Raw genomic sequence first — 24,244 nt, 5'->3', positions numbered from 1 at the left:
TGTTTGGAAATTTGCAGCTGGACTACATGATAGAAAAGAAAACTTCATTTTTTGGGCGAGAAACTCAAACAGACTGCAGTTATTTGCAAAGGTAATAAGGAGCCTAATGTTAATTGCCAAGAAGAAAGGGAAAATATCTCTAGGGCATGTCAGAGATCTTTACAGCATCCTCTCCCATCACAGGTCTAGACACCTAGGAAGGAAAAATTGTTTCCTAGGCCAGGTTCAGGGCCCCCTCACCACTGTGTGCAGCTTTGGGACTTGGTGTCCTGCATCCCAGCCACTCTAGCTGTGGCTAAAAAGGACCAATGTATAGCTTAGGCCATTGGTTCAGAGGGTGCAAGTCCAAAGCCTTGGCAGCTTCTACGTGGTGTTGAGCCTGTGGGCACACAGCAGTCAAGAATTGAGATTTGGGAACCTTTTCCTAGATTTCAGAGGTTGTATGGAAATGCATGTATGTCCAGGTACAAGTTTGTGCAAGGGCGGAGTCCTTGTGGAGAACCTCTGCTAGGGCAGTGCTGAAGGGAAATGTGGGGTCAGAGCCTCCACACAGAGTAGCCACTAGGGCACTTCCTAGTGGAGCTGTGAGAAGAAGCCTATGTCCTCCAGACCCCAGAATGGTAGATCCATCAACAGGTTGCACCATGCACCTGGAAAAGCTGCAGACAGTCCATGCTAGCCATGAAAGTAGCTAGGTGGAAACTACCTTACAAAACCACAGGGATGGAGCTGCCCAAGGCTATGGGAGCCCACCTCTTGCATCAGTGTGACATGAATGTGAGATATGGAGTTAAAGGAGATCACTTTGGAATTTTAAGGTTTAATGACTGCCCTATTGGCTTTTGGACTTGCATGGGGCCTGTAGCCCCTTTGTTTTGTCCAGTTTCTCCCATTTGGAATGGGTATATTTACCCAATGCCTGTACCTCCATTGTATCTAGTAACTAACTTGCTTTTGATTTTACAGGTTTATAGGTGAAGGGACTTGCCTTGTCTCAGATGACACTTTGGACTTAATGAGATAATGTTGGAATGAGTTAAGACTTTGGGGGACTGTTGAAAAGACATGATTGTGTTTTGAATAGTGAGGACATGAGATTTGGAAGGGACCAGAAACAGAATGATATGGTTTGGCTGTTTCCCCACCCAAATCTCGTCTTGAATTATAGTTCCCATAATCCCCACCTGTTGTGGGAAGGACCTGGTAGGAGGTAATTGAATCATGGGGGTGGTTTCCCCTATGCTATTCTTGTGATAGTAAGTGAGTTCTCGGGAAATCTGATGGTTTTATAAGGGACTTCTTGCTTCATTTGGTTCTCATTCTTCTTTTTCCTGCTGCCATGTGAAGAAAGATATGTTTTCTTCTCCTTCCATCAAGGTTGGAAGTTTCCTGAGGCCTCTCTAGTCATGCTGAGCTGTGAGTCAATTAAACCTCTTTCCTTTATAAATTACCCATTCTCAGATATCTCTTTATTAGCAGTGTGAGAATAGACTAATGTATCGGTCAAGAGTTTGGCTCAAAATGACCCTAAAAATTATGGGGAGACATTTATTTTGTTGTTATTAAGAAAAAAAAGGGAAAAATAGTTCCGAAAATAAGGGCAGCAATCTGGTATGTTTTACAAAAAGATCTACTATATCCAAATTTTCTATCATATGAAATAGCAATTTAACCTTATAAAAGTGCATCTCCTTTTTATTTAATTCAAATAGCTAAAATTTTAAAATGCCAGTTTGTTTAAAAAACATTTCACATTTAATTCTTACAAGTTTTGAGACAGATACTTTAATACTTAAGTTGTAAAAATAAGTTATGTTTGGAGGATCCAAGATGGCCAAATAGGAACAGCTCCAGAGTGCTGTTCCCAGCAAGAACAATGCAGAGGGTGAGTGCCCACTACATTTCCAAACAAATTTTCATAGCCTACAGACCAGGAGATTCCTGGGCTGAAAAGCACCATGAGTTTTTCAGCATGGCAGTTTCAGTCAGTGCTGGGTTGACACACAGAAACTCACACAAATCTGGGTGGCCATTTCAACTGGCTCCTGGAATGCCTGGGTGACAGAGCCACCCATTCAACTGAAAGGGAGGGGGCAAAGACAGGAAGCCAGGCAATCTGTCTTGGCAAGTACCACCCCCACAAAACAAGCAATATGAAACACTCTGGAATGAGAGTTTCGCAGCAAGCACAGCTAGACCCAGGATGGTCCAACTCAATGAGGGGAATGGCGACCACCACTACTGAGGCAGTCCGCCACTACCAAGGCAGTTCACACAGCAGCTGGGCAGAGCCTGTGGCAGCTGAGCAACACCTCTGCTTGCATACTGTGACTAGACTACTACATGTGGGACAGGGCATCTATGAAAAAAGGGAGCAGCATGACAGGAACTTATCATTAAGGCTGACCTTCCTAGGACAGAGCACCTGGGAAAAGAGGTGGTTATGAGTTCTGCTGCAGCAGACTTAAAAGTACTTGCCCAGCAGCTCTGCATGAAACAACGGAGCTCCCAGCACAGCACTTGAGCTCCTATGAGGTACAGATTGTCTCCTCAAGCAGCTCCCCAACCCCCATATACCTAAAGAGACACCTCATAAAGGGGAACATAGGCCAACATCTGGCAGGTACCCTTCTGGGATGAAGATAACAGAAGAAGAAACCAGCAGCAACCTTACTGTTCTGCAGCCCCCATGGGTGATCCTCAGGCAAGCAGGTTCTGGAGTAGACCTCCAGCAGTCCTGCAGCAGAGGGGCCTGATTGTTAGGAGGAAAACTAAGAAACAGAAAGAAATAACTTCATCATCAACAAAAAGGATGTCCTTTCAGAGACCCCCATCCAAAAATCACCAACTACAAAGACCACAGGTAGATAAAGCCACTAAGATGGGAAGAAACCAGCATAAAAAGTATGAAAACACCAAAAACCAGAACACTTCTCCTCCTCCAAAGGATCACAACTCCTCACCAGCTAAGGATCAAAGATGGATGGAGAATGAATCTGATGAATTGACAGAAACAAGCTTCAGAAGGTGGGTAATAACAAACTTCTCAGAGCTAAAAGTACATGTGCTAACACAATGCAAATAAACTAAGACCCTAGAAAAAAGATTAGATGAGATGCTAACTAGAATAAACAGCTTAGAAAAGGATATAAATGACTCGATGGAGCTGAAAATCACAACATGAGAACTTCACGAAGCATACACAAGTTTCAATAGCCAAATCGACTAAGCAGAAGAAAGGGTGTCAGAGATTGAAGATCAACTCAGTGAAATAAAATGAGAAGGCAAGAATAGAGAAAAAAGAGTGAAAAGAAATGAACAAAGCCTCCAAGAAATATGGGATTAAGTGAAAATACCTAATCTATGTTTGATAGGTGTACCTGAATGTGACAGAGAGAATGAATCCAACCTGGAAAACACTCTTCAGGATATTATCCAGGAGAACTTCCCCAACCTAGCAAGGCAGGCCATCATTCAAGTACAGGAAATACAGAGAACACCACAAAGATATTCCTCAAGAAGAGCAACCCCAAGGCACATAATCATCATATTCACCAGGGTTGAAATGAAGAAAAAAATGCTAAGGGCAGCCAGAGAGAAAGGTTGGGTCACCCACAAAGGAAAGCCCATTAGACTCACAGCAGATCACTCAGCAGAAATCCTATAATCCAGAAGAGAGTGGGGGCCAATATTCAACATCCTTAAAGAAAAGAACTTTCAACCCAGAATTTCATATCCAGCCAAACTAAGCTTCGTAAGTGAAGGAGAAAGAAAATCCTTTATGGACAAGCAAGCATTGAGAGATTTTGTCATTACCAGGCCTGCCTTACAAGAGCTCCTGAAAGAAGCACTAAACAAGGAAAGGAACAACCAGTACCAGCCACTCCAAAAACATACCAAATGGTAAAGACCATCAAAACAATGAAAAAGTGCATCAACTAATGGGAAAAACATCCAGCTAGCATCAAAATGGCAGGATCAAATTCACATATAACAATATTAACCTTAAATGTAAATGGGCTAAATGCCCCAATCAAAAGACACAGACTGGCAAATTGGATAAAAAGTCAGGACCAATCAGTGTGCTGTATTCAGGAAACTCATCTCACATGCAGGGACACACATAGGCTCAAAATAAAGGGATGGAGGAAGATTTATCAAGCAAATGGAGATTAAAAAAAAAGCAGGAGTTGCAATTCTAGTCTCTGATAAAATGTACTTTAAACCAACAAAGATCAAAAGAGACAAAGAAGGGCATTACATAATGGTAAAAGGATCAATGCAACAAGAAGAGCTAGCTATTCTAAATATATATGCACCCAATACAGGAGCACCCAGGTACATAAAGTAAGTTCTTAATGACCTACAAAGAGACATAGACTCCCACACAATAATAATGGGAGACTTTGACACTCCACTGTCAATATTAGACATCAACAAGACAGAAAACTAACAAGGATATCTAGGACTTGAACTGAGATCTGGACCAAGCAGACCTAATAGACATCTATAGAATTCTCCACCCCAAATTCACAGAATATACATTCTTCTCAGCACTGCATGGCACCTACTCTAAAATTGACCACATAATTGGAAGTAAATCACTCCTCAGCAAATGCAAAAGAACAGAAATCTTAACAGTCTCTCAGACCACAGGGAAATCAAATTAAAACTCAGAATTAAGAAACTAACTCAGAACCACACAGCTTCATGGAAGCTGAACAACTGGCTCCTGAATGTCGACTGGATAAACAATGAAATGAAAGCAGAAATAAAGATGTTCTTTGAAACCCACGAGAATGAAGACAACATACCAGAATCTCTGGGACACATTTAAAGCAGTGTCTAGAGGGAAATTTATAGCAATAAATGCCTTCATGAGAAGCAAGGAAAGATCTAAAATTGACACCCTATTGTCAAAGTGGAAAGAGCTAGAAGAGTAAGATAAAAATACCTCAAAAGCTAGTGGAAGACAAGAAATAACTAAGATCAGAGCAGAACTGAAGGAGATAGAGATACAAAAAATTCTTCAAAAAAATCAATAAATCCAGGAGCTAGTTTTTTGAAATGATCAACAAAATATACAGACCACTAGGCAGATTAATAAAAAAGAAAAGGGAGAAGAATCAAATAGATGCAATAAAAAATGAAAGGGATATCATCACTGATTCCACAGAAATACAAGCTACAATCAGAGATTACTACAACCAACTTCATGCACATAAACCACTAAACCTGGAAGAAATGGATACATTCCTGGACACTTGCACCCTCCCAAGCCTAAACCAGAAAGAAGTTGACACCTTGAATAGACCAATAACAAGGGCTGAGGTTGAGGCAGCAATTATAGCCTACCAACCAAAAAGCGTCCAGGTCCAGATGGGTTCACAGCTGAACTCTACCAGACATACAAACAGGACCTCGTACTACTTCTTCTGAAACTATTCCAAACAATATAAAAAGAGGGAATCCTTCCCAAATCATTTTATGAGACCAAAATCATCATGATACCAGAACCCAGCATAGACTCAACAAAAAAAGAAAACTTCAGGCCAATATCCATGATGATCATAGATGCAAAAATCTTCAATAAAATACTGGCAAACCAATTGCAGCAGCACATCAAAAAGCTTATCCATCATGATCAAGTAGGCTTCATTCCAGGGATGCACGGCTGGTTCAACATATGCAAGTCTATAAATGTGATCTACCACATGAACAGAACCAAAGACAAAAACCACATGATTATCTCAATAGATGCAGAGAAGGCCTTTGATAAAATTCACAGCCTTTATGCTAAAAACTCTCAATAAACTAGGTATCGAAGGAACATATCCCAAAACAATAAAAGCTATTTATGACAAACCTACAGCCAATATCATACTAAATGGGCAAAAACTGGAAGCATTCCCTTGGAAATCTGGCACTAGACAAGGATGCCCTCTGTCACCACTCCTATTCAATATAGTATTGGAAGTTCTAGCCAGAGCAATTAGACAAGAAAAAAGAAATAAAGGGTATTCAATTAGCAAAGGAGGAAGTCAAATTGTCTCTATTTGCAGATGACATGATTGTATATTTAGAAGACCCTATCACCTCAGCCCAAAATCTCCTTAAACTGATAAGCAACTTCAGCAAAGTCTAAGGATACAAAATCAATGTACAGAAATGACAAGCATTTCTAGACACGAATCACAGACTAATAGAGAGCCAAATCATGAGCAAACTCCCATTTACAATTGCTATAAAGAGAATAAAATACCTAGGAATACAACTAACAAAGGATGTAAAGGACCTCTTCAAGGAGAATTACAAAGCACTGCTCAAGGAAATAAAAGAGGACACAACAGATGGAGAAACATTCCATGCTCATGGTTAGGAATAATCAGTATCATGAAAATGGCCATACTGCCCAAAGTAATTTATAGATTCAACACTATCCCCATCAAGTTACCAATGACTTTCTTCACAGAACTGGAAAAAACATCTTAAACTTCCTATGGAACCAAAAGAGAGCCTGCATAGCCAAGACAATCCTAACCAAAAAAAACAAAGCTGGAGGCATCATGCTACCTGATTTCAAACTATACTACAAGGCTGGAGTAATCAAAACAGCATGGTACTGGTACAAAAACAGAGATATAGACCAATGGAACAGAACAGAGGCCCTGGAATAAACACCACACATCTACAATCTTCTGATCTTTGACAAACCTGAGAAAAACACTGATGGGGAAAAGATTTCCTGATTAATAAATGGTGTTGGGAAAACTGGCTAGCAGTGTGCAGAAAGCAGAAACTGGACCCCTTCCTGACACCTTACACTAAAACTAACTCCAGATGTATTAAAGACTTGAACATAAGACCTAACATCATAAAAACCCTAGAAGAAAACCTAGGCAAAACCACTCAGGACATAGGCATAGGCAAGCACTTCATGACTAAAACACCAAAAGCATTGGCAACAGAAGCCAAAATAGACAAATGGGACCTAACTCAACTCCAGAGCTTCTATACAGAAAAAGAAACAATCATTAGAGTGAACTGGCAGCCAACAGAATAGGAAACAATTTTGTGATCTACCCGTCTAACAAAGGCTAATATCCAGAATCTACAAAGAACTAAAACAGATTTACAAGAAAAAAAAAACCTATTCAAAAGTGGGCGAAGGATATGAACAGACACTTTTCAAAAGAAGACATATATGAGGCCAGTAAACATATGAAAAAATGCTCATCATCACTGATTATTAGAGAAATGCAAATCAAAACCACATTGAGATACCACCTTATGCCAGTTAGAATGGTGATCATTAAAAAATCTGGAGACAGCAGATGCTGGAGAGGATGTGGAGAAATAGGAACACTTTTACACTGTTGGTGGGAGTGTAAACTAGTTCAACCATTGTGGAAGACAGCATGCCACTTCCTCAAGGACCAAGAAATAGAAATTCCATTTGACCCAGCAATCCCATTACTGGGTATATACCCAAAGGATTATAAATCATTCTATTATAAAGACATATGTACATGTATGTTCAGAGAGGCACTGTTTACAATAGCAGAGACCTGGAACCAACCCAAATGCCCATTGATGATAGACTGGACAAGGAAAATGTGGCACATCTACACCATGGAGTACTATGCAGCCATAAAAAGTGATGAGTTTATGTCCTTTGTAGGGACATGGATTAATCTGGAAACTATAATTCTTAGCAAACTGACACAAGAACAGAAAATCAAACACCCATGTTCTCACTCATAGGTGAGTGTGGAACAATGAAAACACATAGACACAGGGAGGGGAGCATCACACACTGAGGTCTGTTTTGGGGGGCCAAGGGAGGGTTGGGAGTGGGGTGGAGAGGTTGGAAAGGGATAACATGGGGAGAAATGCCAGATGTAGGTGACGGGGGGATGGAGGCAGCAAACCACATTGCCATGTGTGTACCTATGCAGCAATCCTGCATGATCTGCACATGTACTCCAGAACCTAACATACAATAAAAAAATACCCTATTGCTAACAAATACTAATAATAAAAAAAAATTTATGTTTACTTGAGAATATGTGGAAAATATAGGTGGAAGAAATAAATTTATCCAAAATTCTTTACCAAAGGACAATCACTGTTAATGCCTTAAAACCTTTTTTTCACCATTTTTTTCTATTTATAAATCAAAAGTATATTCACAGGGCATAAAAAGTTTTCATTCTCTCCAAATTTTCTTTCTCAGAAACAACTAATTCTACCTCTTTTTAAAGCTTTTCCTTTTTGTGTTTACCTCATCTCTAAAGAACATATTTGTGTTTCTTCTTGTTTTATAAGTTTTAGGCATTGTCTATGGACTTCCCATTATGGAAAATGGCAGAGAAGTTAAGCTCTGCCCCTCTACCATATATATGTATATATCTCATCTCCCATCTTCTCAATAGAGATTTTGGTTGATTAATATGGTGTGCTTACATTATTATATTGCATATGATATTTGGAGATGAGATTCAAAGCTGAGATATATGGCATACTGTGATTAGTCTTTTTTCTTTCTTTCTTTTTTCTTGAGTCAGAGTTTAACTGTTGTCAGCCTGGCTGGATTGCAATGGTCTTGGCTCACTACAACCTCCACATCCTGGGTTCAAGTGATTCTTCTGCCTCAGCCTCCCAAATAGCTCAGATTACACATGCCTGCCACCATGCGTGGCTAATTTTTTGTGTTTTTAGCAGAGACAAGGTTTTGCCATGTTGCCTATGCTAGTCTGGAACTCCTGGCCTCAGGTGATCTGTCCACCTGGGCCTCCCAAAGTGCTGGGATTACAGGTATGAGTAACTGTGTCTAGCCTGATCAGTTTTCTTGAACAATTTGGGGATGAACAATTATCTTGTTTCTCTTTTTTAGTTTTTTTTTCTAGATAAATAAGGGTTAATGCTGGTTTTTCTCAGCATGGCTATTATTTTTGGGAATCCACTAAGAAATGCAATTACAAATTTTTGAAAAGTGAAAGGAACTTGGACCCCTAAATCAATACTTAGAGAAAAGTTGCCTACTAATCAGGAACTTCCATTTTGGGATTTAAGCCATTGTTCTATGTGGTTTTGATTTTGTACAGCTGGCATTATCTTATTTAATTTCTGCACCATAGATTCCTTTTCTTCTAGGGTGGTTTTTCTTTTTTGTCTCTTTGTATTGGTTTCTAACATTCATGTTAAAGGATCCACTCAATTATCTGGTTATACTTGACTGTCTGATCATGTTTAAGAGTGTGGGTCTAAATAGCTGTTTGGTAGTCTTAGCATATAAGTAAGTGGAACTGATTGAACATGAGCTTTGCTTTAGGGTGCTTTGCTTGGGCCCATGTCACTATGTTTAGGGCTGTTCTTTTGGATTGATCAGATGCCCCTAAGAAGGCTCTTTCATCTCTGATCTGAAGGTAAAGGCCTGACTGCCAGTGTTCCGTGTGTTGAGTGGAGAAAGCTGGTTGGAGGGTTTCAGAATTTACAAAGTATAGGATTATAAAATCCATGTGTGTTTGTGTGACACTCATTCTTCAGTTAGGCCTGATATCCTCTAGAGTAGCCCAGATCCCCTCTATCTTGCCCTCTCTATAGAATGACCCTCCTGTTTTCACCAGAGTAGGAGAAGGACAGTCAGCCCGTGGGGTGAGGAAGAGAAGAGGATCTAGGATCTGTTTCCTCAGAAGCTTTCAACAAATCCTATTGTTTGTCCCATTTTCAGAGGCACCTGGTGCCAATTCCCGGGACTTGAGATTCTGGTTGGTTCTCAGCATAGGAGTCCACCTGCTCTGATTTGCAGTGAGCATGTGCTCATTTGCTTTCCAGTTTCCAAAATGTTATTTCCTCTTCCATTTTCTCCAAATGTATGCCTTTTAAAGATATTCAGAAGCTCGTACTCTTTTTTTCTGTGTATATTTCTACATAGTTGTATGTTTCATATAAATTTTTTGAATCCCACTTTAACGATTGTTCATAGCAGATATCAGTGTTTGATCCTGTTATTAAAAGTTCTTCAGTCATATTTATAGAACAGCTTTATCAAGATTTAATTTATACATCATATGATTCATCTATTTAAAGTGTACAAATTAGTGATTTTTTTAGCATATTCACAGTTGTGCAACCATTAACATAATCAATTTAAAAATATTTTTGTCACCTCCCAAAGAGAAACTCCATATTCACTAGCCGTCATTCTCCCTTTCCCCAGAACACTATAAGCAGATACTAATCTACTTGCTCTATGGATATGGATACATGTGTTCTGGACACTTCATGTAAATAGAATGATGCAATTATGTGGTCTCTTTTGATTGATTTATTTTACCTAGCATAGTCTTTTAACGGTTCATCCATGTTGTTTCATGTATCAGAATTTCATTCCTTTTTTGAGTTTTTTGATACAGAGTCTCATTCTGTCACCCAGGCTGGAGTGCGGTGGCATGATTTTGGCTCCCTGCAACCTCTGCCCCACAGGTTCAAGAGATACTCTTGCCTCAGCTTCCCAAGTAGCTGGGATTATAGACACGTGTCACCACACCTGGCTAATTTTTTGTATTTTTAGTAGAGACAGGGTTTTGCCATGTTGGCCAGGCTGGTCTCAAACTCCTGACCACAAGTGATCTGCCTGCCTTGGCCTCCCAAAGTGCTGGGATTACAGGTTTGAGCTACTGCATCCTGCCCATTTCATTCTTTTTATTGTCAAATAATTATTTCATTGCATGTTTATACCACATTCTGTTTATCTATTCATCAGTTGATGGACATTTGAATTGTTTGCACTCTTTTTGCTATTATAAGTAAATGTTGGTATAAACATTTGTGTACATATTTCTGTGTGGGCACGTTTTCATTCTCATAGGAGTAGAATTGCTGGCTCATATGGTAACTTTATGCTTAACATTTTTTGGAATCATCAGACTATTTTCCAAAGTGGTTCCATCATTTTACATTCTCACCAGTTCATGGTCATTTTAGTGTCTGTGCATACACATTTATTTGCTACAAAATATTGCATTGTTGGCCAGGCGTGGTGGCTCAAGCCTGTAATCCCAGCACTTTGGGAGGCCGAGGCGGGTGGATCACGAGGTCAAGAGATCAAGACCATCCTGGTCAACATGGTGAAACCCCGTCTCTACTAAAAAATACAAAAAATGAGCGGGGCATCATGGCACATGCCTGTAATCCTAGCTACTCGGGAGGCTGAGGCAGGAGAATTGCCTGAACCCAGGAGGCAGAGGTTGTGGTGAGCCAGGATTGTGCCATTGCACTCTAGCCTGGGTAACAAGAGTGAAACTCTGTCTCAAAAAAAAAAAAAAAAAATTGCATTGTTTAGATACACCATGAGTCGGTTAACTATTTTCTGTTGTCAGATTTTAAAGTATTTATATTTGTGTCTAACAAGTTTAATTTCTTTGAAAGCCCATGATGTGGTGCTATTGAGTTGTAAAGTATGAATGGTTTTGAATCTCTCTTACACCTCCCTTCGTTGCCCAACCCCTCTGCCTCTCTACCCAATCATGCACAAACTTTTCACAAGTGCACATTCTTAGTAGAAGATATTCCACTTTCCCTAGCATTGACTGACTTTATTAAATATCTTTGCTCTTTTAATAGGTTTTTAAAGAGGTATGACACTGTTTTAAATTCAGTCATTTTATTCCTAAATAGGTTGAATGGATTTTTTCATATTTATCTTTGAGGTAATTTACTTTTGTGTGAATTTTCTGAAAACAAAAAACTATCACCTTCACTTTATAAATGAGGATCATAAGCTTCAGAAAGGAAAACGGGAAAGGAAATGACAGATGTTGAGCTTCTGCTATGTTCAAGAACCTTGCTAGATGATCTTTTCACTTAATTTCTCTCTCAAAGCAAACAATAAGGTAAGATTAAACAAACACATCTTTCCATAAAATGACAGAGCCATTTTTAAACTTTGTTTGTATGCATCAAAGAGCAGGGGAGAGTTTTATAACTTAGCTTTTCTTCCTCTGAAAATAATGGAGGCAGATGAAATTGCAAAGGTCATAAAAGAAAGGCTTCTCTTCCAAAAATAATAGTTACATATATACTTTTCACTAAAAAGCTATTTAGAGAGCCAATGGGGAAATATTTTCTATATTGATTTTGTTGTTATAAGCCTGTCAACAATATGTAGAATGTCAGCACTATCTTTGTGGATTGATCTCACCAAATGGAAACTAGGAAAGGGTGCTGGATTGCGAGGGTGTGTGGAGATGGAAATCAGAATCAACTCTGTGGATTTATTATAGTACACAACTCCCTGGAGGCTTTTAGAGGAAAAGCAAGCATGACTTTCACTCAGTGTTCCTGAAGATTTCATTAAGAACGTAGGAGTTCTTCAAACTTGAAAATAGCAGAGATTCTTTGAACATAATTAAATCAATTCAATTCAGCACTCATGTGATGGGTCAATTCCTCGTTCTTATCATATTTATCAGCTGCATCAACACAGTTGATCACCACCACACCTCCTGATTTTATTCTACATTTCTGACCATTCCTTTTCAGTCTCTTTTATTATCTCCATGGTGATGATGTCAAGATTTATAGCACTAGTTCAGACTTTGCTTCTGAATTCCAAGATTAGATTTCCAGTACTCCTCCCCCTTTCCACTTGGATGTTTAATAGGCATCTTGAAGGTATTAAGTACAGAAACGAGCTCTTGAAATTCTACCCACCCAAATTCTGCTTTTTGCCCTCTTCTTTATTTCAGTAGTTCTTAATTCTCCCAGTTATTTGGGCTCTCAAATTATTTTATCCTTATTTTTTCTCTTTCTCTCACACACATCCAATCTACCCACAAAATTTGTTGGTTCTATCCTCAAAACATATTTAGAGTATAACCACTTTTACTCTACTCTTAAACTATCATTATTTCTTTTGTTTGGATTATTGCCATGACATCCTAACCAATCTCCCTGAAAAATTATCTGTGAAATTTGTTTCTGTATATCCAACAAGCACAATGAACTGTAGGTAGAATAAATTCAATGAGGTCCACATCAAGACACATTATAATCAAACTGTTGAATGTCAAAGACAGAGAGTCTTGAAAGCAACAAGAAAGAAGCAACTGTCATATACAAGGGAACCTTACTAAGATTAACAGTTGGTTATTTATCAGAAACTATGAAAATTAGAAAGCAATGGGCATATTTAAACTGCTGAAAGAAAAGAACCTATCCATCAAGAATTCTATATCTGGTAAAATTGTCCTTCAAAAGTGAGGGAGAAATTAAGATATTGCCAAGTAAAAGCTGAGGGAGTTTACTACAAGTAGACCTGCCCTGCAAGAAATGCTACAAGGTGTCCTCAAGTTGAAATGAAGGCACACTAAATGGTATCTTGAAGCTGTATGAGGAATTAAAGACCTACAGTAAAGGTAACTACATGGGCAAATATAAAACCCAGTATTATTGTGTAGCATAATGGAGAATATATGTGGTCTATCTGGTCTTTGTAGCTTGCTCTTGGCACAGAGCTTCAAAAGCCTTTGGAATTTCCTGAGTGATAAGAGTGTATTTGTTTTACTAATGAGGTGACTCTTTGCGGGTCCTAGATAGCTTCAGAATGGGGACTGGTCACCAGAAAGATGATTAGATGATGGCAACTTCTGGGGAGGGTATGTTTATGTTCTATACACAGGAATCTCAAAGTCCAGGTGATGCTAATTCTGTTGGTCACTGAACCATTTTTTGAACAGCAAAGAAATAGCATTTCTTAAAACTGGTCAGACTGTAAGTATCACTGGAAGCCCTTATTAAAAATACCATCCAGATTCCATGACCCTACTCTAGATCTGCCAAATCAGAATTAATCAACTTCTCAGGAGACTTTTGTAATTCAATAAATTAGCAAAATGCTGAGGTAGAGCAGAGCTAAATGTGGCCCCTAAGAGATGAAGTGGTGAGTCATTGAGATACAGCTCAAAGGGATGTGGACAGGAGCTGCTGGACATGCCTTTGGCTCTTACCTTCAAAGGGAAGTGGACTGTGTGAGTTCCCTGGTGATTATCTCAGGTCAGTATTTGCCTTTGTAATTGATGGAGAACTTCTTAATTTCTCCCCGAGAGTGTTGACAGCTGTTTCCATGGACTTTAAATCAATCGACCCTGTGAGCACAGACTTTCAGCACCACACAGAGTCAGATTTACCAAAAATGCTCTTCATGAAGTGTAGAGCCAGACTCACAGTTCCCATAAGAAAACAGATCCTTGAGCAAGCAAAACACCTAACCTGCCATTGTACAGGACTCACCGACGTTCTCAGGAAGAAATGTGAATGGAAGGAGTGATTATTACTGTGGACTCTATTTATTCCACCTGTACATGCAAGATTTCTATCTGTGTTTGTTTTAAAGTTTTATTGAGGTATAATTGATAAACAATAATCTGTGCCTATTTAATACATACAATTTGATGAATTTGGACATATATAAATACCTGTAAAACCATCACCACAATAAAGGTAATTGCCATCACCTCTAAAAGTTTCTTTGTGTCCCTTTGTGGTTTGTTTTTGTGATAAGAACACTTAACATGTGGACTCTTGACACTCTCCTTGGATCTCTTAATTTGATTGCTGTCTCTGTCACCACATTGATCTACTAGGCCTGCTGATTCTCTTTTCTCACTAGCTCTAGGAAAAAAAAAACAAATCAAATACCACTAGTTCATTTATTCAGTAATTCAACAAAAAACCGTTGAGCACTTAATACTTACAGAATACATGGCTAGATGCAGAAGATTCAAATAATTAAGTGGAGTCACATAAAGTGTTAAGAATAGTGTGTGATATAGACATGAAATATGTTAGCTATTCGAATTTCAAACCAACTTCTGTATCAATTATAATAAAAGATTTCCATGAACAGCAGAATAGTATTTGTATTAGATTCTCACAGATGCTAATAAAACAGCAGAATGGTAAAAAACCATATGTCCCCTAAGGCAAGACAAGGTGAACTATTTTGCCTCAGTGGCTCAATATTCCATCAATGGGTCCTGCTTTACACTGCAAGTACTGACCTGCCTTTCTTCTCCAAACAGACTGACTCCAGGTTGCTTTAGGAAAGAGTCATTGAAACAAAAGAATAAAACATCCAAGATATAGTGTTTTTAAAAACATTTTTTAATGAAGAAATAATTCCACTCCAAAATATAGACACACAATTAAATAGTTTAATCACTTCAAAATATAACATGTCCCCAGGAGGTTCCAACACACACACACACACACAAAACAATACTTAACAGCAATACAAAAATCCATACAATAGTAGTTTTTTTTTTTTACAATACCAATGAATATTGTGAAATCTTTAGTGTCTCTGAATTGGTTACTTTGAATGGTGGCAAATTGCAGTAGTCATAATTAAAAATGTCTTACAATTAATTTGGTTCAAGATATAACACTTCTGATTTTTTTTCTCTTTTTGGTTCAAAAGTAAAAATGCCCTTTCTTTTAAGGACACTGGAGTTCTTGCTTGTGACTCCTTGTGTGGAATCAAACCAAGGTGAATGCAGCAACCAAAGGTTGCTGGATTTACAAGATCTATCTGCAGTTAACAGCCAAAAACTAATAAGGGTGGACAAAGATGATCAAAATAAAAGCAGACATTGGTGCTAAATTATGATGCAACAGTTTGGCTCATGCATATAAGAAAATACATAGTATATCACAACAAAGGCCACACACTCTTAATGCAATTCAGTTCACATTACTACTTACAAATGAACCTTCCCTGCCTTATAGTAGATCATTCGAGAACCCATTTTTCACAATCTCCAGCACAACTCCCTCTGACCAACCGAACTTACCCCGACTTCCATCCTGACCAACCACAACTGTTTCCTGAATTCCATGTAGTAGATTTCACCTTCCTCCCCTCCTCCATTAACATGGTGCTGTGGGGGAGGGTTGGCTGTGTTAGACCAGTGCTCACTAATAGGCTACCAGCTCTGATGGAGATGGATGTGCAAATCATTGTGGAACAAGAAAGAAACAACACCTGTAAGATGTAGTTGTATTGAATGGACAGAACAAGTGAAATCTGCTGGGTTTGCACTTAGAACAGGCCCCAAAAGTAAATCTGGAGAGCCAAGGAAAGAAACCCACCAAAAAACACAAAACCCCAAAATAACACATGCCATTTTTTCTCGGTTACAGGACAGGGGTGCTTGAGTCTGGTCTCAGTGATGACGTGGAGCTAAGAGAAAGAAAAGGTGGCTGGTTAGTCAGAAATTGGTCATTGGCGGCAGTTTCCAGAGTCCTTGTAATGGCTTTATATGATGGTATCAACAACCATGTGATGGAGTTGCTTGGCAATGAAATAGCTATGACAACGGGGAAGGTTATCAGCAGAACCGTTCAAATCTTAGACAAACATTTTGATGTAGAAACACAAAGAGACAACATATGCCAGCTCAGTCCAGTCAGTGGCTGAGTGCCATGTGCAGGATTTAAGTTCTGAGTTTGAGAACTACCTGGCTATGATTTTGAGCTGACAGCAATATAGGTAGCTGGGATGTAGTGGTTTTCAGTACTGAGTATGAGGCACCAGTGGCCACCTGCTCCATCTAGAGAGGTATGGGTTCACAGAGGATGGGCAGTGGAAAAGAGATGAACATTAAGACACCCCAACAAAACCCGCAATAAAAATCAATCTGTGCAAAGAAATCTGAGAACTGTGCAGTTGTGCCACTTTGGTGTCAGCCTGTGCTCAGGGACGTTTGTCAGGCGGGTTCTCTGGAGAGATGCATGATTAAGTACCTCAAGGGATGGGATGGGCTTCTCACTAATGCTAATCGAGAACTTCATCCCCATGGCAAGAGATGTGGATTCAAAGGGTAGCCAAGGAGATGGTTTCTGACCAAACGCAGACATGAACATCTTACAGCCGCCCTCTGCAGAGGGAGTGTGAAGATGTCAGGACTTGGCTGGGAGCCCACCAACTACGGACTTGGTGTGTGGGTTTGGAGAAGATTTTTGCCAGCCCCAGAATCAAAAGTGAATCACAGAACCTTTCTTGCTTATTCTGAATAAGGCCTTTTCAGAGACTTTATTATACAACTTCATTCTAAAGCAGTAGTTCTCAACCTTTAGCGAGCATCAGAATCACATAGAGGGTTGATTAAAACAGATTTCTGGGCCCAACCCCCAGAGTTTCTGATTCAGTAGGCCTGAGGTGAGGCTTAAGAATTTATATTGCGAAGACCTTCCTAAGTGTTGCAGATGCTGCTGGTCCAGGGAACACAATTTGAGAACTATTGTTCTAAAATGTTCTCTCCTTTCTTTAAAAGAAGAGACAGGAATTCCAGAGAAACTGCCAATTTAAGCATAATGTATTGACTATGTCGCAGGTTTTTAAAAAAATCAAATCTTGAAGCAAGTAGATTACTTTTTCATTTTCCCCAGAATCCTGAAGGAGGTCTTTAGGTCCCTGTAAAGAGGGTCCTTAGAAAAGACTATCCATCTTTTATCCTCTTTTCTTTGATAGCTCTTTTGCACTTCAGCTTTTCACTGAGTGCAAAATCCCAACTCAACTTAGAAGAGCTTGTCTCCTTTCACATGACCACAGAAGGCTACATGCAGAACACCAGGTGGCCAGCTAAGGCAATAAACATTCAGAAATAAAAGGAGAGCGAATGTTTGCAAGCGCACTTTAAGCCTGTACATTTAAAGCTGAAGGCCTCCAAACGACCTGATGGGGGAACTTGTGAACAAGCGGTGCTGTTAAAGACATGCTTCCTAAAGCCAGAACGAGAGGAACAAGACCATGGAAGAGCATAGATAACTTTAGTCCATTTGGGGATCTTATGGCACCTGTGGTTTATAAACAGCTTTAGTAACGAGTATTTCAAAACATAGTTCACAGTTTTTAAGAAGATCTGTGCTGATTTTAAAAACTAGATTCTATATAATTTGAATGTTGCCTTTTCTGAATATGATATCTGTTTGGAAAAAAATATTTACACTAAATTCTATGGCTGATTTGTTAGAGTATCTTGAAAGAAAACAACCCCAAGTTGGAAAGAGGCCCCAAAGAATGGATGATTCCTGGTGTGTTTGGTTCAAGTCGCTGCTCACAGAGACCTGGAGTCAACTACAGACCGTGCAGGCCAAGGACCCTTCTTGGCTTCTCGGATCTGAGTTTGTACACTCAGGAACCAGATTCTTCAGGGTTAGTGAATGATTGCAAGTGGTTGTTTTTTTCCAATTGCTGTGGAAAGAAATGTACAGTGTATAATAAACTGTTTTGCTAAAATCTCAAAGAATTCAGAAATCAAACTCCTAGCTATAAACAGTATTAATATTGTCATTGTAAACTGAACAGGTTCAATATCATGTGCAAAGGTTTAAAATGTTTGTTAATACTGCCACTGTGTATAACAGCAGCATGGGTTTTCAGCTTGTATTTTTACTTTTTAACCAGGGATGAACGATGTTACAGAGGATGTAGTTGATAAGTTAACTTTGAACAGAAGTCTTTTTTTTCTTTTTTCCATCTCTAAACACACACCTACGCACTACAAATCTTAGAACAAAAAGTTAGCTGCACTATAGTCATCAGAACACATCTTTAGGGGTGGGGGGTTTGTCAGGAGCTGCTGGGTGTGGTGGCTCCTCTCTTCGGTGAGACTGCTGCCAGGCTGCTGTCTTCCTCCTCTGTGTGGCCACAGGGCTCTCCATCATCACCAGTTTTCATGTTACTTTCATCATCTGTCTGACTATAGCTTGCCTGGGAATAAGGAATGTGTAATTTTTTTTAAAGATGCAAATTGTTTCTAAATTAGGGTTATGAAGCTTAGGATCCCCCCTTTCCCCAATACACAAGAAAGCACTCTCTCTCTCTCTCTCTCTCTCTCTCTCTCTCTCTGATCCCCCCTTTCCCCAATACACAAGAAAGCTCTCTCTCTCTCTCTCTCTCTCTCTCTCTCTCTCTCTCTCTCTCTCTCTCTCTCTCTCTCTCTCTCCTCCCTTCCTGTGACAATCAGGAATGAATGTCCTGGAACACTGTGCTATTGCACCTTCTGGAAGAGAGGACAGGAAGTCCTCCATGTGGATCTCTTTCTTAACGGATACCTGAGGCATCTGGAAGGGAAAAGCAACACAAACAGAAATATTTGTGTTGTCCTTTGGAGAAGGAGATAAAACCAGTGACTCATCATTAGGATGCCATGTTGGTTTTTTAAGGATCTACTTTTGATGATCCAATCCTCTAATTTCCATTAGGATGTGAGTGGCCAAGGAGGATCGTGTACCATGTGGCCAGAGGATATAACAGGGACAAATTCAGTACCTAAGTGGGCCAAAATTGAGTCTTCGCGGACCCTAAACTGAATACTGTTTCTTCAAAAGTGGCTTTGAAAACCAGTAAACCAGGTTTTACACTATTCACTCTTTTTTAGTGCTGTATGTTGGTAAGTGTGTATTTATTTTCAAATAGGCCTAAAGCTCTTTTTGAGTAGAGGTTGCATGTTCTGATTCTGGCATCCACCTTCTGCCTCTTCCCCATGCAAGGCTCTGCCTTGACAGATGGCTAACTAATGTCAAGCTGATGAGTCTGGCTTCAGGACCCTTAGATAAGAGACACACATACTTTGGGATAATTTCTCGTATTGCAGTACCATCAGAAAGTCAAAACAAAAATATTTTAGTAAAATCAACTGGCCTAAATTGTATCCGTATTTGTTGGCTACATTAAGAAAAAGTAAAATCGAATAGAACCAGCTGCAAAAATGAAAAGCCACTAGTTTTTACAATATTCTATCAGGTTTTAGATGAATTTGCCTAAGTGGCTGACTGAATGACAGGATGGTCTTGTTCAGAGTTCTGTGGAATTTCAGCTAGGTAGGCAACAGGATGCAGTAAATGGCAAAGACTACAACTGTCTAATTTTTCACTGCCAAATTTGCAACAAAAGATTTAACAAATGGCCCAAGAACTAGTGTACTAAAATTTTTGGCTTTTAGATATGAGAACCAAATGCCACTTTTTATCTGGGTTTAAGGCAAGCACATTTTATTAGACTTTCAAAAATATTTTTCTAAGAACTAGCTACCGATGTTTAAATAATGTACAGAACAAAAACGATCAAATGGCTGAAGCTAAGAGAAAGAGGATGCTGTTAAAGGAAAAGGCCTGCCCCTTTGGGACTAAGTTTGTTATAACTGGAGTGAAGACTTTCAGAGAAAGCTCCTGGGAATTTTTTCACTCTGGTTGTAATGAGTCAGGATAGCATGTGGTGTGGCACTCTCAAATCCAAGAGAGGCAGAATAGAGAGTGGTCAATAAGCTCCTTCCTCACTGCTCATAAAGTGTATATTATCACAGCAATTGCGCCATGATTTTCACTGGCTTAATTTTAACCTAAGGACTGAGATGGGATGTCAGTAGCATTTCCGCTAGCATGTATTCTTTACTAATATGTCGTTTAACAGCTATACATTCCTTTTTTCAAATTATTAATAGCAACCAGCATTGATAGCATTTACTGTCCACTGCACTACAGACATATAGGATTCCATGGTAGAGAAAGCTCATATAACTCAAATGTTTAGGCTAGTGCAGCCAGAATCCTTTGAGAGTTATATTAGCTTTGAACTATCATGGGGGGCATCTAAATGGCTATTAGCTAGAGCCAGAGAAAAAAATCTAGACTTATGGAACAGTGCAGCTTGCAGTGTCCCAAGTCATCGCATGTAGCTGCATCCTTGCCTTGTTTGTAAAAGTAGAGACAGCAAGTTAGTTCTGAGTCCCAGTGGTTCCCATACACTTATGTAAACACTATGGCAGCTCCCAGGTGTTGAAGTGTTATGAAGCACTGAGCATAGGGGCAGGCATATATGTGAATGTTCATAATCAATAACAGTGTGCCTGCTACTATGCAAAACTCTTTAGAAACCATATCCCAGTAAGTACAACTCTTCTGTGAAGCTGGTATTATACAATATGTTGTGTAGATGAAAATGAGGCTAATACAGGTTTAATAATTTGCTCAAAGTTCTGCTGCTAGGATTTGGTTGAAATGCATATTTGAAATGGGTCTATTAGAGTCCAGCACCTAAGCTTCAGACACTACAGTCAAGTGATTCTGCCAGTCCAATGCTAATCTTTCTGCATTAAAAAATTACTGAGGATTTTCCATATATTTAGGTACAGCTTTGGAGTGGTTTCACATGCCATAAAAATCATATTTTAATTAATTTATGTATTGCTGAATTCCACAATGGATTTGAATCAGGTATTCCAAAAACATAAGGCTGCAGAAATTTTTCTCTGTTTGGGTTCTTTTGTTCTCTTTAATAATGCATGCTTTTGCTTTCACTTGCTAAGGTACACACATTTCATCTCTTGAGACCTAGATATAGTATGGCTAACAAGCTGGCCCATCTCTAGAGGTACTGACTTTTCCTTTTCAAGTGCTAGAGCCACTACGAACTCCAATATCATCATGGATTGGTGATGTGACAAACTTATTGGTAAGTTTCATAGCCACAGAGGATTTCTGGAACATCTCTAGGTTTAGAAATTTTGTGCCAATTTTCCTAACTAATAGATTAAGAAGTCAACTCCCAAGGACGTCTGGCAAATCTCCACTGGTTTATAATGAAACACTCCATAGACTGAGATGATTCTTCCATATCCGCAAGGGAGGATATTTTATCGCATAGAAAGAAATGACTAAGTGAAAGTGATTGTGAATTCGTGTTGCAAGTTATCAGAATTCAGTGTACAGTGGCCATGTTTCCTCCTAAATAAGATGGTACTTACTTGAGAGGAGTGTGATAAAAGGATATTGCATTCAACCTTGCAAGCTGACCTGTGGGTGACAAAGGACACAAGAAAGGTGACACGTCAAGTCTGTGATGCAGTCAAGCTGGTGAATTATTTGGCAGGAAGCCATGCACAAAGACAGACAGAAAGAGAGAGAGAGTCTATTGAATGAACGTAGCATTCCAATCCATCCAAAACCATATGCTCACAGAGCATTCAAGGAAAAACACTTTGACATCCTCCAGGGCATATGTTTTGAGTGCAGATACACCGGCCCGTTATATTCTCCCAGCCTCTTCCCTGCCCTTTTCTTGGAAGTCATGAGGGATGGAAAAGAAAGGAGAGGGAGAGGGAGCCTAAGATTTACCAGTGATGGTAAAAACTCCAGTTGAATCTTAAGTAATTAGTAGAAATTCCCTTCATTTTACTCATAAAAGTTTACATTTCTAATTCATTAAAATAAATAAAAATCTAATACTTTATATGGAATGGTGTAAGGCTGCCTTCCTTAAAGAAAAAAAAAAAAAAGAACCCCTAGAATTTCAGTTACTACAGCTACCAAAATACAGAAAGTGACATGAGCTCAAAGAGGGAGACCTAATAGATGCTTCTAATAGCATGAACCAGAACACCGATTATTTAGCTACATTTTTCTTCCCCTCTACACAGCAGAGCCTAATGAGATATGTATAGAATGCCATCCCTCAGAGTTCCCAGAGACGCCCTGGCAGTGTCGTTCCAGGCTAACTTTCTTCTGTGGAGGAGCCATAGAAGGTGCAAGGAAAACTGCACTGTCCATGGGTTTGCCATCAGGCAACTTTTTTTTCTGAAGCGTGGGAGCACGGCTCTACATATATAGTCACATATTTTTTTCTTTTTCCTTCTTTCTTTGGCATGGCTAGACAAACATTTTAGTTGCTTCTGAAATGTGGCTGTTAAAGTGAAAAGGCTAATGGAACATTCCAAAGAGGCAAAACTGTTTTTATATTGCTGGGATGGAATTGGTGAGCTTCAGTTTCCCTCCTGCTACAATTTTCTTGGAAAAATATTTCAAGGCTTTATCTATAGACATCTAAGGAACAGGAGATAATTTATTCTCTCTGCTTCTTTTTTTTTCTAACGAAGTAAGAGAGGGCACTGCTGCCCTAATAATATGCGAAAGGGTGGGTACAGTGGGTCATGCCAGTAATCCCAACACTTTGGGAGGCTGGGGTGGGAGGATTGCTTGAGACCAGGAGTTCAAGACCAGCTTGCACAACATATTTGTGAAGACCCTGTCTTCACAAAAAATAAAAACATTAGCCAGGCATGGTGGTGTGCACCTGTAGTCCCAGATACAGGAGGCTGAGGTGGGAGGATCGTTTGTGCCCAGGAGTTAGAGGCTGCAGTGGGCTATGATCATGTGACTGTACTCCAGCCTGGGCAACAGAACAAGACCCTGTCTCAAAAAACAAAACAAAACAAAACAAAACAAAACAATGTGAAGAAACTTGTCTGACCATTGGACAGAAAGTCTGACAGGATAAAATAGCCCACTGAGGCCCAGGGAAAAGCTGGTCTCAACCAGGTAAACATCCCTGAATATCAGAACCCCAAGAAAACACCTGCGAATTAAAGGGAAAAGAAACAAACCAGGAAGATAAACAAGGCAGTAGAACAATCTCCATAGGGAAATTCATGGCCTTTAGGATGAGTCGCTGGTTACATTTATTCCCAATTGCATGTGTTACAGTCAGTGAATTTTCAGATGGCTAACATACTCTAGTACATCTGAAAATCTGTCCGTCCACATCTTGCTGAACACAGTCCTGCAGTTCCCCCAACATTTCTCCGTGAGGTTTGCCGTTCTCCTACTTACAGTTGGCATGAGGTGGGCAATGAGGAAGGCTGAGGGCAAACAATTCAAGGGAGGTGGTGCATTTATGCTTATTCAATTTCCTCATACCCTGTTCTTTGTATCTATTTAAAAATAATTATGAGAGAAAGCATCTTTCTTAATGGGCCTGAGAGTTTGGACTGTTAGTTACCATGTTTTTTTCCAATATAAGAAGGCTGCTTATCATTTTTTAGGGCAGAATTTAAAAGAATACATGGTGAGTGACAGCTATATGAAGTATTTAACATTGTTACTGTATGGAAGACATGGATTAAGGAGTGAAATCAGTATATTGTGGAAAGGTTGGGGGTGGGAGGAAGGAGAAGGCACCGATTCTGCAAGTCATTTCAAAGACCCAGCTACCAAGGGTTGAGGTAGAAGAGGTAGGGTGGGTGGGGCCTGGATCCCTATACCTGATATGCTTCATCCTGCAGCTTCTGTTTCAGGTATTCTTCCATTTTGAGCTCATTCTCCAGCTGCCGGACAGAGTCATTTTCATAGTTTTCATCCTCAGGCTGCACATAGGGATCCCCATCCTCTGTAACCCTGAGAA

At 39.5% G+C, this 24,244-nt stretch overlaps 1 protein-coding gene across 44 annotated transcripts in view; it reads right to left on the bottom strand.

The window, feature by feature from the left end:
* Positions 1-15,147: 15,147 nt before the first annotated feature.
* Positions 15,148-24,244, bottom strand: part of DTNA (dystrobrevin alpha) — a 384,739-nt gene continuing 375,642 nt past the window's right edge. For 25 of the 44 annotated variants that reach the window (XM_035270852.3, XM_078347966.1, XM_035270862.3 and 22 more), the window contains 3 exons: positions 24,105-24,237; positions 21,813-21,861; positions 15,148-18,778 (listed from right to left, as the gene is read on the bottom strand). In XM_035270852.3, coding sequence (XP_035126743.1) covers positions 21,844-21,861; positions 24,105-24,237 — 151 coding nt within the window. In that variant the 3' untranslated portion in view covers positions 15,148-18,778; positions 21,813-21,843. The remainder of the gene's footprint in view (positions 18,779-21,812; positions 21,862-24,104; positions 24,238-24,244) is intronic. The other 19 variants (XM_078347963.1, XM_078347969.1, XM_054244125.2 and 16 more) reach the window with 1 other exon arrangement.

Source organism: Callithrix jacchus, chromosome 13, assembly GCF_049354715.1.
Source record: "Callithrix jacchus isolate 240 chromosome 13, calJac240_pri, whole genome shotgun sequence".
NCBI classification, from domain to species: domain Eukaryota; kingdom Metazoa; phylum Chordata; class Mammalia; order Primates; family Cebidae; genus Callithrix; species Callithrix jacchus.
The sequence above is the reverse complement of the archived record's forward strand: the minus strand, read 5'-3'. Positions and strand labels throughout refer to the sequence as shown.